We start from the raw sequence: 18,776 nt of genomic DNA, 5'->3' as shown, positions 1-18,776 counted from the left end.
CAGCAGGTAGTCGTTCCTAGCTTTAGTGCACTTCAGCTTGTTTTCAGAATATTTGGCTTGCCTCTGAGAAAAGAGAACACACAAATAAGACATTCAGGAGTTCACGTTCCCTCTTATTGCAGGTCCCCAAGAGTGCGCTGTTGTTGCACGGTAACACCCTTTGGTATCGGATAGGATGCAGCAGGTATCTTTCCCGGTACGGCGGGTGATTCTATCTGAAGACGCCTAGTCCATTCAGCAGCACAGTAAGTGCATTTTACTTGGCTGTACATGATGCATTCAGAGCACAGCTGCTGCCCTGCTATCTGTACGTTCATGGAAGGTTTGACATAGGTCAAGATCAAGGGGTCAAATTCAACTCACCGTTACACTGATGTGCATCTGGACTTACTCCAGGATTTATGCAGATGTATCTGAAAACAGAACTCTACTCAAGGGCCCAAGCTGAAAAATGCAGAATGAAACCCAGAACCCAAAGCCCCTGCCGATTCAGATGCATTTGGATCCAGGGCAGTTGTTCCCAAAAGGTCTCTAATTAAGGCCGTGTGTAGACGAATCAAGAGGCATGTGTGCATGACACTTTAAAGTGGTCTAAATGTTTTTGCACTGCTTTAATGGTGTCAGTGTTTGCACATCTCGGTGGCATACTGTGCATTAATTCCAGCCGCTGTAGGAAATTCAGCAGCATAATGTGACTTCAGTGACTTGGGGCGCAGCAAGCTAAAACAAAAGAGATTTGTGCTCTGTCATAGTCTAGCAACAAACACAGGTCAGTGAATCAGCATGTAACAACCCATTTCTGAGCCACTGGAGCTACTTTTCCTTCTCAAAAAAAAAAAAAAAAAAAAAAGCAGAGCGCATGCTGCAATAAAAAATGTTTGGTGACTCTGTCAAACTAAAACATGAAGATTTGGTAGGGTTGAGCCAAAAGGTTAACTTATGGGAAAAGACTATTTATTGTACCACAGCTCCAGACCATTCTGCCCACTAGCTCAGCGAGGAGTGTAAGGAGGTAGAAACACTGTTATATGTCCCCTGAAGGCTTTTTTCTTCAAGTCTCTGACATAGCGAATGCTGCAATATCTACTGCTTGTTGGTAAAATAAGGAATTTTAGAAAACAGAAAGAAGCAGCCAATGCACAGCAGCCAGACCACAATCCTCCCCTGCCTGGTGACCTCTGGGCCCATGTGATAAAGTCTGCTTGTGACAAATGAGATTTATTGGTTTGCTTCCTCCCTTAGCAGCTGACAACGTCTCTCAGAACCCACTAACCACAGTCTAAATAGCTCCTGTACAAGGATTTCATTTGCTCTAGCTGGCTGTTTCAGCCTTTTTGTTGCATTTGTTTTCAAAGTCATTGCTCTTTAGAGAACCTTCCAACTACCTCTTTCAACTCTTCCTCTGCTAAGAGCCACGGTGGCTACCCAATTGCTGGCCACATCATTCCCTCCCCCCACAGATCTCCCCCGCTTTACAGACCTCCTCTGTGTCCCCCCGGTCCAATTCCTACTAACAAGTGGCAGCCTGACTTCGAATTCAGTCCTTGCTACCTGCTGACTTTGGCATATCTTCATGACTAACAGGCAGTAAAGAGACTTTTTTTTATGGCATCCACAAATTGCTCTCATTGGTATTTCTGCTGAGATACACATGAGCGCAAAGTAAGGGGGAGACAGCTTCCCCCATCCCTTCAAAAGGCAACAGAAATGGCTGCATGCAAGTGGTGAATGAGAGAGCTGAAACCTTCACCACCGTGGGATTTCTAGACTGCAGCAAGATGGTCGGCATCCAGCGATCCCCCACACCCAGACTTGACAGCTACACAAGGAGACTCATTATTCCTCCCACCCACCTTTTCCTTCATCTTCTCAATCTTCTTGACAGAGCTCCGGCGCTGAGGCCTATCCTCGTGCCTCAGCAGGTTCACGCTGATGTCCCCTGATTTGTTGAACTGCTTCTCCTCCTGCTTCTCTGCTTCCTTCAGCTTGCTCTCAGCGCTGATACTCTCTGCATGGTACATGTGATAGGTTTTCATCACCTGGAGAAACAGATGCAAATAAATCTCCCACAGTTAAAAAAATAAAAATAAAAAAATAGGAGAAGCCACAAAAGGAGTATTTATGCAAGGTCCCGATTCAACAGCTGTGGAAAACATGGTCCTCAGCTATTCTGTGGCTGTTAAAGCCACTAGAGGAAAAGAGAGAGACTTCAAAATGGCCAGGAGGAGACTTCTGCATACATCAAGCATCCTTCCAGCCAGTGCAGAGCTTGTATAAGAAACTTGCCTTTTAAATCCCCAGCAGAGGATGGATTCAAGGGAATAGCCATAGCACCTTGCAATCCAGCTTTCCTCTGCTACACCGCATCCACAAGGAAAGCAGGATGCCACTTACACCGCTCCATGGTGATGGACAGACAGCATCTTGGACAGTCCCATGTCATGGCAAGCACAAAGGCAACACAAAGTCACCTTTACTCCAACCCCTCTCTCCCCAAGTAAATGATGTTCAAACCCTCTAGCCAGAGGAGCGCATTCAGCTTGGAAACATGAGGCAAAAATCCTCCCAATGGGCCTTATCTCTAACCTGGGGGGCTGTTGTATCTAAGTGAAGAGACAGTTTTGCTTTCCACAGCCCACCCTATCAGGCCTTTATCTGCTGCCACAAGGGTGGTCAAAATGGGTGCACGTGGACATCCAGTACACTCAGCCCAAGACTGCGATGATCAGTTTGCAACACACAAGGAAAAACACACAGAGAAACACATCTGCACAAGGAACACAAAGAAAAATACATCGCTCCTCTCTCTTTATGCCTTTAGTCACATTGTCCCCTTTCATCATCTCCCTCCAAGATGTGGATGTTTTACTTCACATCACCTTGACAAGGGTAGAGATGCTTGACTTGTCTCTGTAGAGAAGAACTGCATGTTAGCTGCCCCGAAATGCCTGCCAATGAGACTGTGAAATGCAGGTGATCACTAAGAACTGGAACGAAGCTTTGTATGCCGCTCAGTTGCAAAGGGAGGAGTGAAGTGGAGTGACGATCTTGGGACAATCTCTCCAGGTGCTTTCCCTTTAAAAGGAGCGTGGGTGGGGGTAGGGACAGGGACAACATTTGGCTGCAGCAGGTAGAATACCAGTATCACGGTCCTTTGCTCTATCTCCTGGCATCCTGTTTAGCAAGTTCAGAACCCAATCCTCAGCTGATTTAGATTAATGCAAGACCGCTGAAATCAGTGGTGCTCTACTGGGGTGCTCCAGTGGAGGAACCAACCCACAGCTCACGTACTCAATCCTATCTGCTAAGTGTTTTATTGAGCATCTTTTGAATAAGGAGGGAAAGCAAAGAACCGGAAGGTAAAAGATGGTTGACTCACAGATGCTAGTCTGTGTTTATAGAGACCTTTGTAATGGTCTGACTGAACAGACAGCAGCTTCCCCTCCCCACCCCTTCAGCAATGTTAAGGAAGATACATTTGCAAGGAGTTTCCTTCCGAGCTACTGATTTTTCTGGAAACCAAGAGCCATTTGTCCCTGGCAAAATATGTAGCAGAGCGACAGCTTTGGCCTAAAGCGTGCCTTTTTATAAACCCAGCTCTTCACGTGGCTGCTGGGATCTGAACACAATCCTAAGGGACATGTGCTGAAGTTGATCCTGACCTTTGAGCTCCGCCGTGGCCTTAGGCCTTGCTTTTGGTGCTCCCTAACCTGCTGCTGCAAGGCCGTGAAGTAAACATGTCATTTGCTTTTCAGCCATCAGGCGCACTTTAGCACAAAAGACATGGCAGGGGATATTTTGAGCTACATGGATGCTGCAGACCAGAACAGTTTGAGATCTGAGGCTGGGCCCCCCTTCCTTGAGCCAAGCTGTAGGAGCACCTCTCCACGGGAGCTCGAGAAGGCTCAGGTTCTGGAGGAATGCAGCAGGAAGGGGGAGAGCTGCTCCAGGGCATCATCTCCCATCCACTCCACCCAAAAACAGCTGTCTAAGGAGGCTTCCAACAAACTGTTGAGGGCCCCCTGACACACTGGTTCCCCCAGAATAGTAGGTAACATCCCACCCACTGCCTATTGGACCCTGGGAACACTATGGGAATTAATGGGGGGAAACATTGAATTATGGCCATGGCCTTACCTCCCCGTTCCAGCCCAAATTGAATAGAAACAAGAGACCTCCTGCATCACTGGGTCTGGGGCCTCTTAGACTGCATGGGCACACCCAGACAAGCACGCACGTGCGGTCTGCAGCACTACAGATCCATCCGCAGCACTGCAAGCCACATATGCTGTACATACTAATTTGCAGCACAGCAGGGGTTTTTTGACACTGGGAGATCCCCAAAAAAAGCGGGGCAGTGCATGTGGCAGTAGTGTACGCCAAATGAAACCAGAGCCTAACCAACTGGAGCCACACTCCAACCATCAACCAGGCTCCACGCACCTGAATCACTGTGCTGCAGCCCTAGGAGGCCCCCAGGACAGGCTGCTGGGGCCAGCCCAGATGCTGGCACCAGCCTCCCTTACCCCATCCAGGGCAACCTGCCATGTGCCAGGGTGCGTGTGCACAGGCATTCCCCAGGGACAAGTAGCAGCGGCACAACTAGTACCGCTGTTATCTGTCCTCAGGGAAACGCGCGTGCACTCATCTGGACGTGCCTCATGAGTCCATGTTCTCCGATTATCCTTACCTCACATGCAGCAAAAGCCATCTAGATAGCAATCTGGCCCATAACAATGATGTTTGGCCAATCAACGTCTATACAGTCCTGAACATTTCTGTTGTTCTCTGTAATAGCCAAAGACAACCAACTCTTTAAACTGAACCTTTCCTACAACACCAAAGCTCCTTTAAAATCCTACTCTACCATACAACCAACTCTTTTCAAGAAAAATGCTATGACGTTAGAGGGCGAAGGATAGCATCTTTCATGTGGGCAGAAAGAACATGAACTGAAGGAGGACCAGAAAAACAGCTTTTGTTTGAACAAGATATAAATCAAGTGATAACCAATACCTGCTGGCAATCAGAGCCTCCTGACAAAATTAAAGGAAAAAAGAGTTCAGCTCAATTGATATCCTCTTAATTTAGTTTTAAAGTGGTCAAAAGGTCTTTTTAAGTTTCAGCCGACCATCAGAGCCACAGAAGTCTTCTAAACCATCAGAAAAAAGGATGATCCTGGGAATCACCCACGAACCTTGAAGTTAGAAGAACTTGCACCAACTCCCAAAGAGTCAGGATTTCGTCTCAGGTCGCCATCCCTAGCTCTGCCATTAATTCCAGTATAACTTCGGACACATCACTTAGTCTCCCAGTGCCAGCGCCAAAGCTGAGTATTAAAAGAACCCAATTATGGTTTGGGGCAGTAGCTACAAAGAACAATATAATTTCAGAGGGGAAAAAAAAACAGCACGCTCAAAAGGAGCACGAAACCACAAAAGGAAAAAAAAAACAGAATAAAAACAAAACAACTTTGCACAAACCCCAGCAAACAAAACACAGAGTTTTCCACAGCTGCGGTTGTCAGAAAAAACCTTGAGTGTTTAGCTCGGAAGACGTTAGGCTCAAACATATGACCTTTCTTCCAGCCAAGCGTAAACGTAGCCTCTAAATGAGCTCCAAATGCCTTATCGAAGTCTCCCAGAAACGTGCCGTCTCTGTGATTTATAATTCCAGAAGAATGGGAGGAGTAGCAAGAGGAGTCTTGAGCCCCTTTCGACCCTGTGTTATTTCACAAAGCCTATAACTCAATAGGGATTTGGACCACATGCGTTTGCAACTGCAACTACCTAATGACAAAACCACAGAATCCCACAAAGCAGACCCCTTTTGTGCTACACGACATAGGCAAAATAAAAGCCATGGGAGCTTTATCTCAGCCTTTCCTCCTCGCTCTACCCCAGAGTCCTCCCCTACTTGTTGTGGGGTGCACAGAGGGGTACCTAAATGAAACAAGCCCTGTACTTTGGTCCAAAAGTGACAGTCACATGACAGATTTCCTTGCGCCGAGAGAAACCCAAACACAACTGCATTGTATTACCATAACAGCAGAGCTTAACCATGAAACCACAGCCTGAGCTGTAATGTAAGTACCACTGGAGTTTTGTCAGGAGGCTGGGAAATAGTCACCTAACCTAGTTACATCTGTGCCCAATCAACAACTTTCCAAACAACTATTTATTAGCTATGTTTGTTCATCAATACAGGCTACGCTACTCAATGGTGAACCCTGTCCAAAGCCTGCTGGAGTCTTTCTACTGACCTCAGCTCGGGCGGAGAATGCAGAAATTACATGTGAGCCCCGGGAAGCCCCGCGCGATGGAGCTAGCAGACCCCATGTCCCCGCTGGCCCAGGTTCCACACTCCTGCCATCCCGTCCTGGTCAGGGCCATCCCGCAAGCGAGGGTGGGAGTGAGTGGGGCTCAGCCCCAGGTGAGCACAGCAGGGACAGCCCAGGGCCAGGCCAGATACAGTGAACTGGTAGGCACCTGCCAGAAGGCCACATGAAATCACCAGGTGGGCCAGATCTGGCCCACAGACTGTATTTTGCCCACCCCTGCATTATTCCAAAATTCTCCTAGCACACCAAGGAGCTCTTCGTGGCACGCCAGCTGAAAAGCACTGCCTGAGGGCACCATAGGAAGTCTCCAGCTCCCACTCCCCAGCCCCCACATCAGGCTTGCTAATTGCCAGAACTATTTTCTTGAAGCAAGGTCTTTTTTCTCCCTCACCATAATTTACTCTCACTTGCTCTTGAAACAGCATTGGATACTGTCCGATAGCATCAGATGAAGTGAGCTGTGGTTCACAGAAGCTTATGCATTTCTGATTCAGTTAACCCATAAAGTGTACCTCTACCTCACCTGAAGTGATGACTGATTATTGAGAGGAAGCCAATCAAGAGGAAGAAGACCAGGGATTGCTGGAAAAGTGTCGTGCATGGCTTTTCACATCAATGCTCCCAGCCAGGACTGCCCACATGTGAAAGTCCCTTCAAAACTGCGTAAGAGTTAACACGAACAGCACTTTATAGCATTATTCTTTCCAGACTGATAATGTTCATATTGCTGAAACCACTGCTATTATAAGTTTGCTGCACAGGCAATATTTCCCATTGTCTCCCATCTGAGGCTGTGCAGTCCAGGCAAAAAGATCAGCTAAGGTTTAAAAGTCCCACAGTTTCCTTACTGTTCTCTTATTTTGGATGGTGGCTACCTAGAGCAATCTATTCTCCAATCTACAGTCCTCTCACGCCTTCTCCACAGTATTTGGAACAAAGTCATGTTGTCCCTGTCTTAAGCTATTGTGTCATAAAGAAAAGCTGCCACAGCTGTGTCCCTAGGATCTTTCTGCAAATAAGTTAATTAGCTGCAATGGAGGGAGGAAAAATATGTTCCAGTGTTCATTAGTTATTTAACAACACAAGTTGTGTTTTCCAATATTAATAACATGTTCTAGATAAAGGCCACTGCCAACATTGCTGTCCATAAATGGTATTGTTTGCTGCCATTAGCTAGAGTGCTTCAGTCTTCTAAACAGCTTGTTATTAAGACTGACTCCACAAGGGACTTAAATAAAGGCTTAGCATTAACACAGCGCCTAAGTCCCAGTAAAGCCAGAGTCAAACATGGGCTTAAGTGATCTGATCCCCAAACCTGTTCTCAATGGCAATCCCTAGGTTCACTTCAAGTTAGAGCAACAGATGCAAGAATACCCCATCAGTCTTGGGTATGAGAGCATGCCACAGAGCAAATCCACCATGCTGAGTTATCCCACAAGTGTACTGCTATCAAACCTGTTTTTACAGCTCACTTAAGGGACAACCAAAAATCAGTTCCTGAACTGAGCTTGTGCAAACTGGAACTCCACCCACTGGGGATGATCTCTTTGGGGAGAAGGTTCCTTAATGAGGCAGGTCCCTTGTCCAGGTTTCATTATAGTTTGTGAAACAAGCCTGCCTCCTCTTGGTCAATTATTTTATAACAGGGAGGTTAATTCAAAGCAACACGGAACAGCACCTTCTCCACGGATTTATGCCCTTTCATCCACTTAAGCACATACTGGCCAGAATGTAGGACCAGAATGGGATCGCAGTGAAATCCTAAATCTGCTGAAGTCAATGGAAGCTCTGCCATTTCATGAGGGCCAGGATTTCACACCATGCTTTTCAGGAGCTGCATTCATTTCAGACCTCGACACATTTTAGAAGCTCAGACAGACTGAATTCTGGGTTGTGTCCCTCATGTCTTGCTTTTGTCACCTTGGATGGATTCATCCAGTTGGTGGGTTAATGTTTGCTCAGTTCTCACTTCATTTTGTTTGCTTTGCATCTATCACACTGTTTCCAAAAGGATTCAGCTACAGTTAAATGAACCTGTAAAATGAAGATTTTTAGTAGAAGTTTCCAAGAAAAAGAATTAATTTTATTATTGAGGCCTCTTTATAAAAAGAATAGAATAAAGCAATCATTCGGCTTCGGAATAAAACTGCTGTGGAGTAATTTATGACCAGGAAACAGAAAGGAGCTGAGGGGATCAGCAGGATTGCTTATATTTTCCTAAGCATGACAAACTTTAATACTGCTTCCTAGAAAACGTCATCAATCCTTAAGCCCAAGTGGAAATGATAAACCAACTCCTGCTGGCTGAAGAGTGGGAACAATACAAGGGTTTTTGCTGACCTTCCCATGAAAGCCTACTTGGAAAGCAGCGCCTCTGGTCACGATTTCATTTAGCACCAAAAAGACATTGGCAGTGAGGGAACCGCCGCAATGGATTTAATTAGGAAAAAGAACATCAACAGGAGGAAAGTAATAAAAAATAAAAAAATCACATGCTGACAGTCAGATTCAGCCATCATCAGCTGTGCACGCACCACAGGCAGGCTAAAGAACTCACATGGAAAGGGTCAGGCAAGTTAGGACTGAGCTTAAACAGTGCCACTCCAGAGCAACTCCACTGGCCCAAAGAACAGACACTGGTAACATCTAAAAGTGGTCATGGACACAAGGCCTAAAGGCAGGACAAGGGAAAGCCTTGGAGTAGGAGCATTATGAGGACAGCAAACGTCATGCTGCATCTAGTCCAAAACACCCTTTGTTGCATGAGTGACAGAATCAGATATTGTAATCTATAGCCTGGTCCTCAATCCATAGCAGCGGAAAGATCTCCATTGTAGGACAAGGTTACTAAATTCTTCTCTGTCCCAGTCAAACCCAATTAAAGATAAAAGATCTCTAATAACTAAAAAGGATTGAAAAAAAAGACAGCAATCGTAACATATGAAAAGGATCCTCCACAAGTAATTGTAACACTTAATTGACATTTTGTTCTGTGTATAATGTATTACATTGCCTTTGTTCCCGATTACTGTAATCCTCGTTACACCGGTTAGACACGAGGAGAAGCAGCATATTACTTACTGTGTAGAGTTCATTGGTGACCTTCAAGAGTTCTTCATGCATCTGTAAGCCAATTTCCTTACTCTGGAACAACAACAAAAAAAAAAGGACATGAAAAGGAAGCTGCAATTCTGCTTTGTTCAACATAATCAGGTTTTTCTTAACAGAGGGCAGCACAGTTTGGAGGAAAACATTCAATGAAGCCACCTCACCAGGTCCTGTGCTTCTATTACATAGCACCTTCCTCAGCCCTGAGTGTCAGGGGTGGTCTGAAAGCTTTGTGCTTTGTTGCTGGGAAATTCTACCTGCACAGCCAACCGTGCTAACCACCCAATTACCTAACCAGGGTGGATCCTTCAGTAGCACAGAGACTTACATACCACAGCCGGGGCAGGATGCGTGCCCAGGAGTAGGGAGCCTACTGATAGGCTGCCGTCATATTGGTCCCCTAGGGCTTTCAGTAGATGGCAAGATTGCCTTCGACTTCATCTCCATTACCCAGAGGGAAGCAGAATTCTTGCAGTCAATCCAATCCAAAATTAGGAAAGGCACAAGGCTCTTCAGCACAGGCCCCCCTCCCTCCACGCTTAACACAGCTGTGAACTCCTAGCCACAGCCCACAATGCAGGGCAAACAGTCAGCATTTGGCCCGCTTGACACCATCCACGTGGTAGAGCAACAGCGTGAGCATCACAGCCACGTCACTAGCAAAATCAAGCCAAATGTCAGATAAGCACACTGAATGCCAAGGAGTTCTGTTAGGTTATTCATACAGCTTCAGCATAACTAAGGGGTTCTGGGATGATTATTTCCTCTCACATAGCAACCTCTCTTTTCATCCTCCTCTCTCAAAGCCTTGCTGGGTGTATTTACTAACTGCATTCTCCTCCATGGATTGCCACCTTGATGGGGTGGAGAGACTTGCATGTACCAATGACCCCAAGAGCAACACTGTCAGATGTCTTGTACTCCTGGTTGCCCATGATGGTAAGATCGAAGGGGAGGTATCAGACAAAGAGCAGGCCAACATAACAAAGACCTCAACAGTGGAGCAGGCAGATGAAGAAGGCATACTTCTCAACGGCTGCAAAGGCAGATGAAGGCTGCAGTGGAAGAGTAACCCCAGTCATCTTGGCTCTCATTGCCCCTGGACACAGGTTTCTCCTCCGCCAAGAGCCTCACAGTTGCCAATGCGCAACGGCCTCCTCACGTAAAACAAGTCACATGCAGGGCATGCAGGATTCTCCCACTGGATCCAACATCTACCACTAACTGTAACACCACCATCCTTATACTTATTACTTGTCTTACCGAAGTGTCACCTAAGGATTCCAACTGAGATCCAGCAGTAGCATAATGCGGGGTGGGCAACCGGCCCCGCAATCAGGGGTGAGTGACTGGGGCACAAGAAAGGCAGCCCCTGCCACCGCAGCCAGCCCACCCCTGCCACCCAGAGCACAAACACTGGTAGTTATACTGCAGAGAGCAAGATCATGTTAGGCCAGGCCCCATGTAAAAAATACATACTATATCACAGATGGGCTGAGATGACCACAGGGACCACAAAAGCAATAGGGAGAAGCTCAGATTTTACACAACAGACAGCAGAATAAGATTAGGCAGATGATGGGGGAGGATGGAGGCTATAACATTACCCTCATCCTAGTAGCATTAGTGAGGTTGATGGCTTTTACCGACTTACTGATCACGGACATCATGGAGGCAGCGAACCTTTGGAAAAGTATCAAATGAGAATAGTGGGGCAGTTCGGTAGCTGAGCAGGGATGACATTTCACAAAGAAAGGGACAGCATAAAAAAGGCACTCAAATGACTAAGATTGGGAGGGAAGAAGGGAAGATGATCTATTTTTCTTCTTTTACCAAGCCACGCCAAGGCCTGAAGCATTGTGTAATAAGATACATTTGTTCCAAACCCTGCCGTCGCTTGCATCCAAGTGAATCCTGGTAAATCCCTAACAGATGCATTCACACCCATCCCACAGAGAACAAGAATGCAGCAACTTCTTAATGCCACTGATATCTCGCTGCATTTTTCACATTGCTTTCATGCTTGCAGTGTTCTCTCTTTCCTTTTCTCAGCTTACAACGGAGCAAGTGAATTCTGGCAGCACAAATGGTTTCTGGGAATGTCTTTTTAAATACATTTTGCTCCTTCCCAAATTTGCCCTCTCCTGCCTCCATTCATTGCTATGTTCTGGCACCCAAAAACTGTACATTTTAATTTTGGATATTATTTTAGAACTGGAATTGCCCTGCGGCCTGGGGGATGCCTCAGGGGCCTTATTTACAACACTTCTACAAATCCTGTCTAATATCCTTCCTGCTTTAGAAACTGAAGTGACACCATCCACTGGGCTGCCAATCCACATCTGGGCCCTGTTTTTCTCATTTATAAAGGCCTAAAACCAAAATACAGATGTTCTCTGCTTTCACACTGCCTAGGATAATGGCACTTGGCAGGTCAAAAACCGAACCTGGACTCTTATTTCTATTTATTTAAGAATATCCCTGTTCATCCAAAAGCCATAAATATACACTGGAGCAACAATATTTCAGTGCTGTCACACCCATGATGTACCTCTCACTTATTGCACGTCTAATTTTAGACTTACCTTTGCCCCTGTATCATTCAAACCCAAGTTCAGACACCCTGGTGAGGAGCACGCTAGAAAATGTCTGAATAATGACAGAAAAAGATCTGGCCCTGAAAAGTTCTGAGCGTGCTCAACACCCATTAAGCTCCACAGGAGATGAGGGTATGCAAGAACCAGCGAGAGGCACTCAGCACCATACAGGAAAGTCCTAGATGCAATTGCTTCCCACTGAAAACATACAAATCAGGAACCTGATGTTACAAAAAATATTCTTTCACTAATAGCACTCATTCCACTCAACCATGAGCTCTTTGGATCTAATATTTTCCCCATTATCAGGGCAGGTAGAAGGATGGTAGGGTCTGCTGGATGGATGGAACAGCATTTTCTATTTTGGATTTATCTAGCACTTCTCAGAAACATTCTCAGAGCTCCAGCTGGCTACATTAAATTCCTCATTTATGCAGCTTTGCTGTCCATGGGTAAACCACTGCTGCATTCTCCCTGGAATTGGTGGCATGTTAGTGCAGATGAATGAATGCCAATATATCAGTTGCGACTGCCGCATACCCTTTACGATACACAGATTGCTTAATCTATGACCAAAAGGAGGCCAACCCTAGGGAGAATGCAGTATCTGCAATGTAGCAATGCTGTGCCAAAGGATATTGAAAACCATTGAAACTACAGAGAGAAGCTTCTCAAACCACCTGCAAAAGTTTTGTTTCAGGATCAATTGAGAGAGCAGAGTGCAATGTGCAGGCTCCCAGGAACCACCTGCTGGGTACCCATTCAATGCGTTTCTGGGAGGTCCCCTAATCAACTAATGATCCCACGCAAGCTGCTTAGCTTACCAGGCTTATATCTATAGTTGAATGTCCCTACTTCTCAAGGACTACAGGACTGGAAGAGGACCTTCTGGGCCACCGAGTTAGGGCTCTTGCTACCAAAGGCTACTGCACCATATTATCCCTTATCCAGTATCAAGCTCCAACTTAAGTCTGATGCATTATGGGATCACATTTGCCTTCTCACACTCAGACCTCACTGGTGGCTCGGCCATCCAGTGTCCATTAATAGTCTTGAACCCTTCTCCTCTTCAGTTGCTCCATCTGAGAAATTCCCATTATATAGCTCTACGTATTAATCCCTAGGTGCATTTCTTTTTTTATTACGCCATCTCTCATCCAATTCTACCTGTAAGATATTCGAACTCTCCCCCACACCCCCCATATTGACCATCTCTCTCATCACAGCAAATACCACTAGCCTGTTCTTCATTTTGTGCCAAAATTATTATTAAAAATATGATAGAAGATTGGTTCCAAGAACAATCCTTGAAAAACTCCACTAATAAGCACCTTACAGCCTGACTTCCTATTTGTGCACAGCTTCTTTAGCCAGATCCTTACCCTCCATAAACTCTTAAGTTAATTCTCATCTTCTCCAGCTTAACAAATAACTTTCCATATGGCACTGTATCAAATATTTTGCTAAAGTCTAAATAGATTATATCTATCACATTTTCTTTGTCCAGAAAATCAGCATTCAAAAGTAAGACTTCAGGGACTTCCATTTTGCCTTACTTTCCATTTTCTTTTTACCTTCATGTCTAAAATTACGTTTCCTTCAGCATTTGTTCAAAAGCCTTGCACACTTTTGAAGAACAGACCAACAGACTGGTAGTTTTCTGGATCATTTTCTTCTCTCAGTATAAAAGTACTAGGTTTGATATTTTGCAGAATGGTGGTAGGCATGATTCAATAGATTTATTAAAAATCCCAGCTGCCAGACTACCAATTTCATCTGCCAGGTCTTTCAATATTCTGGGATTGTCAAAGCGCCCAATTTGTGTTGTCAAAGTCTTTGAGTTGTGTTTTCATGTCGGATGCAGCAATTTACAATTGTACATGCCCATTCATATTCACCATCCTACCACTGCCCCATTTTCTACATCCTCCTCCTTACCCTTCACCATCTCATTCTGAGTGGACCTCATTCTCATTGGGAAGGAGTCAAAATACTTCTCCAAAACACATTACAATAAAGAAGTAACTACCTCTACAGATAATCAAGGTTTCTATTTTCACTGCATCACTAGAAAGGCATTAAAGTGCTTAGGGAAGACAGTCCATTATGAATTTAAAGTTTTGTGGGTATTTTTCTTTGGCATCTTTTCCTTCCTTACTGCTGAAATCATTTAATCTATTTTTGTCCTCTGCCAGGCAACAAGATGCAAATTTTAATCATGATCTAATCTCCTAGTTCCCACAACACGAATGTGATATTTCACAGGAGAGACCATTTCTTAGGGAACTACCAATCACTTATGATTGGCTGCAAACCAAGTCAATTCCTACTCAGAAATCCAGTGGTTGGATGCTGCTGCAGATGTGTATGCATTGCCTTCCTGTTTCCCTTGTAATTATACCCCAAATCTCTCTGTGGGCTCTTCTCAGACTTGAAGTACTCATTATAATTTGAAGACAGGTTTAAAGTAAGTATAGACCCCCCCAAAATGACAGCAATTACTTTCAGATTTCCTCAGACAGCCCCATATATTTTTATGCATTCAGTCAGCTTAAGTAATATCCCAAAGGTTGACTGGTTGGGTGGCTTTAACCAAAGATACCCACATCACACAAGTGGGCTCTAATTAAAAGTTGACTGGGTAGCCTGCCTATATCTAAAGTTTAAGTTTAAATTATTAGAAATTAGAATTTCATATGGAAGGTGCAGGAGAAAAGCTGGTGAACAAGAGCTTCTTCCATTAACAGCATGGCATTTGCCTCTGAAAGAAGATCAGAAGTTTTACACAAGATAAGATTTTCAAGTGGCTAGTGCTTTGTGGTGCCCACTGTTGTGTGTCCAGGTTGACATGCCCTCGAGAGGCCAGATCTTCAGAAAATGCTAGGTAATTCCTGCCTTCCAAAACTCAGGCTCCTTGAGGCGTTTCAAGCTGGGCCCGCAAAAACTGAGGCAATCGCAATTTCCAACCACTCTTGAAAATCTTAGCAGCAACCTGCCATTAGCTGAACAAGGTAACAAACAGCTTCATTTAATTCACATGCACACAACAGTGCCATCCAGTATTTCAGTTATTCACCTTTTCCCATGCTAATTACTGACCCAAACCAGATCCAAACCCTCTCCGACCCTGAGGGAGTTCAGATGCTGAGCTGAACTTCAGAGCTGACCTCTCTTCCATGCGAGCCAAACCAAAACCCCAGAACTAACCCATTCCCAAATTACATGGGAGAAGATGGGCTTGTGGAAAAGGCACTGGATTCAGTCCTTGCCTCAGCCTCAGACTTCCCGCGTGACTGTGGGTAAATCAGGGAAGCCACAATTGTCGAACCAGGTTGCCTAAATTAGGCTCTTAAATCCAGCTAAATGTAAGTGGCTTGATCTTCTGCAATGCTGCTTCCCCACAAATTGCACTGAAGTCCTCAGAGCTTCAGGTGTGCATCATGTCTGAACCCCAAGTGGCACGCCACCTTGACATTTTCTGGATCCCAGCAATTACTGTCAGTGGCTATTTTAATTTAAACGGTGTTCTCTCAATCCCCTTTTCATCCATTTCTACCCCTGGGGAGTGTGGCCCCGTTCTACACAACACCACCTGGAGAATCCCCAGAGCCAGGGTGCGTCTGGCAAACGGGATCGGGGGGCCGCTGTTCTCAAAGATGACAGCGTAGCTCTTCATGCTGTTGGATCCTTTCCCAGATGCAGGTACGAGAGAAGCTGACAGATTCCCAGACCTCTTCAGAGTTTGCCCTCTCTGTTCTAAACAGAAAGATTGCATACACACACACACACACACACACACACACACACACACTTACAGGAGACGAAGTCAAAATGTCATGTGGTGCATATTCCAATTCGCCAGCACCATCTGCAAAAACCCAACCTCTAATTTAGCTGCCTGCTTTATGCCTTCTATTCCTATTAAAAAGCAGTTACTTGGCGTGATAGCAATGGGTACAGTTTAGGAGCCCTTATTAAAATTGCTGCTGCTGCGGGGAGAAAACAGCAATAGCGAGCAGCAGCTCAGCCTCTTGACAACACAAAGACGGATTGTTAAAAAATAATAATAAAAAAAAAAAAGAAACTTCCTTGTATGCAGACAACACTTCCTCATTAGGTCTCTGTCCAGAACATTGCAGTACGGGACCTAATCAAATTCACATCTCTGTCATGGCAAATAATTAAATCCCAGGTTGGAGAATAATGCAGCACTGTTATTTCAGACACTGCAGCCCACAGGTTTGTTTTTCTGGAGTATATGCTAATGGAAGAAATGGCAAGCCTATTCCCAGGCCTTCCACTGAAGGTGAAAACAGGAGCAAAAAACCTTTCCTGATGCATTACCACGCCCCCCCGTCCCCACCCTGTCCCCCCCAACATCAGTCAGAAGCAATAATTTGCTCCTGTCAAAAGAATGTGTTGTGAGGCTGAAGTGGGGACACAGATTTGATGAGACAGGAGATCAAATAAGATCGTCTGCAATAACAGCTCTCTGCACCTCAATTTATTGCCTACCTGTCAGTAATACTAATACTGGCCCGGACAATCTCCTACCTGAGACAAACCTCAGTGGGGACTGGAGCCCCAGGGAGATTCCCCTAGCCAAGCCTCCTTCCTCTTCTCCCCCTCCCACCCCCTCACTGGTGGGATGTGCCTCCCTCAAGGAACAGCCAGGGGGTAAATCTCCTCAAATTTCAAGAAATGCAAGAGGCCAGGGATCCCTAAGCCCACACTCTGTGCCCCTGCACTGCCCCAAGAGCTCTCCCCGGCTGGCTCAATTGTGGAAGGAGAGACGATGCCACAGAGGCCATGCTCTTCCCTTGCATCTTGCATCCTCCACGCAGGGGCCAGGAAGCTTTCGTCCTCTCTCTAGGCCAAGCAGGTCACGAAAGAATCCCTGAACAAATTGCAGCTCCAAAAGGTTCATGTAAAGAGACCCCGGTGATTGCAGAGGAACTTCCAGGACAGTGATGCACAGAGAAGACAAACCAGCCAGTGATGGACCCGGGACCTAAAATGGGTTTTCCATCTTTAATTCCTACGATTCTGTGACTTGCACCCAACCCTTTGATAACCACCCTTTGCTGAAAACCTATGTATTTATACAAAACCAGACCCTGAAGTCATATATACGCTTATATGCCACTGAAACGTAGGCACTTCTGAACAGGAACACAGACATTGTTTCAAGTCATACTATACCTCCAAGTTTTTGAAAGGAGCATCGACCGCATAAAGAGTTCCTTTGTTTTAGGTTGGTTTTAATCAGACATTGCCAGTGCTTGGAAATGCTTTTCTCATGGGAAATTATCTCAGGTGTCCACAGAGAAAAATAGCAACAGGAAAAAAAAAATAAAAACAGGAACAATAAAAATTTCAGATCTCATATCAGGAGCCTAAAACTGATGACCCCTAAGAATCAGAGGCTGCTTTGCAAAGGTATGAGAAATGCCCAAGAGGCATATGCAAAGTATTCATCTTGGAAGCATCTGTGCCACTGTTAGAGCCTGCATGCACAGTCCACTGTCCAATACACAATGTGACTGACTGTAAAACATTTTCTAGAAAAATTTACTACCGTGCTTTGGAGGATTGACAGGTTTTATGTAACAAGAAACTGCATCCATTAGAGGACAATTGCCTATTGTCACTGTAACTTTAAACAACCAAAATGATATCATTACTGGGTCTTTTTATAAAAACCCTGAGACACATTTAAGATCCCTTTGGGCTTTTCCTTCACTATAAAAGTCATCAGTATAACACTACCCCGGCTTACAGTAACTAAGGCCTTAGTCTTGGGCCTCAAGACTGCAGCAAGCTACAACTATGGAGATAATAACACAAGCCATGTCTTTGGATTTTAAGATCGTAGAAACAAGAGGTGGTGTGTTAGGGACTGGACTGAGAGGCACTGTAATGGACAGGCAGGGTTGTAGCACTATGTTCAACACCAAATTCTAAAGTATCATTGTGAGAAGAAAGGTGCATGGTTCATTTCATTGCTGGGATAAAATTCAAAGACAGGGGTTTGATTACAGCTCTGTGAAACAATGGTTGCAGTTTGCAGGGGTCTGGCTTAAACACATGAATTCAGAGCATAGGACAAATTGTCCATTCAGCCTCCCACATCTTCAATCAGAAGGATTGTGAACTTTCTTTCACCTCCGGAAAGGCCAGAAAGATAAGAAATAAACCAAAAGATGTCCTTAGACCTAAAGTTCCCAAATCATTGGGTTTTGATGGTCCTCAAACCCAAGCCCAGACCTGGATCGAGTTTTACAAGTTGTTCTTGCATTTATATTAATCAGAAGCAAAGCTTCAAATAGCCATGACTTCTGGTACATTGGAAATAGAGATACAAATTCTGCAGACTGGATCCATCTCTAAATAAAACCTAGAATCCATTAGCTTCGACCCTCAGGTATTCAGGTTGGAACCTATTTGCACAGTCCTAGAGCAGTCCTCCACAATGCAAGGCTTGGTTGAGTCCTACCTAAACCACCAGGATACACAGAAGTGGTGCACAGACCTGTTTCTATTCCTTTACACAAGGATGAATTTCCAACTCTGAAGAGTTCCCCAAATCCTAACTCCCAGCTCTATACCATTCACCATAATACTAGGGGACATGATATTATCACTGATCCAAGTGATCCCTCCTCACCTCACATCAACAGGGGAGGCATTCAGTGCTGTCTTGCTGATTATACTTTCTTACACATCCAGCA

General features: G+C 45.1%; 1 protein-coding gene across 2 annotated transcripts in view; it reads right to left on the bottom strand.

The window, feature by feature from the left end:
* Nucleotides 1-18,776, bottom strand: part of SRGAP3 (SLIT-ROBO Rho GTPase activating protein 3) — a 209,503-nt gene that overhangs the window by 56,157 nt on the left and 134,570 nt on the right. For both annotated transcript variants that reach the window (XM_025204779.1, XM_025204778.1), the window contains exons 4-6: nucleotides 9,422-9,484; nucleotides 1,854-2,039; nucleotides 1-63 (exon numbers count right to left, since the gene is read on the bottom strand). The exon at nucleotides 1-63 is cut by the window's left edge and continues 93 nt beyond it. In XM_025204779.1, coding sequence (XP_025060564.1) covers nucleotides 1-63; nucleotides 1,854-2,039; nucleotides 9,422-9,484 — 312 coding nt within the window. The remainder of the gene's footprint in view (nucleotides 64-1,853; nucleotides 2,040-9,421; nucleotides 9,485-18,776) is intronic.

The sequence above is a fragment of the Alligator sinensis genome, unplaced genomic scaffold (assembly GCF_000455745.1).
Source record: "Alligator sinensis unplaced genomic scaffold, ASM45574v1 scaffold451_1, whole genome shotgun sequence".
Classification (NCBI taxonomy): domain Eukaryota; kingdom Metazoa; phylum Chordata; order Crocodylia; family Alligatoridae; genus Alligator; species Alligator sinensis.
This window is presented reverse-complemented; position numbering and strand designations above follow the sequence as displayed.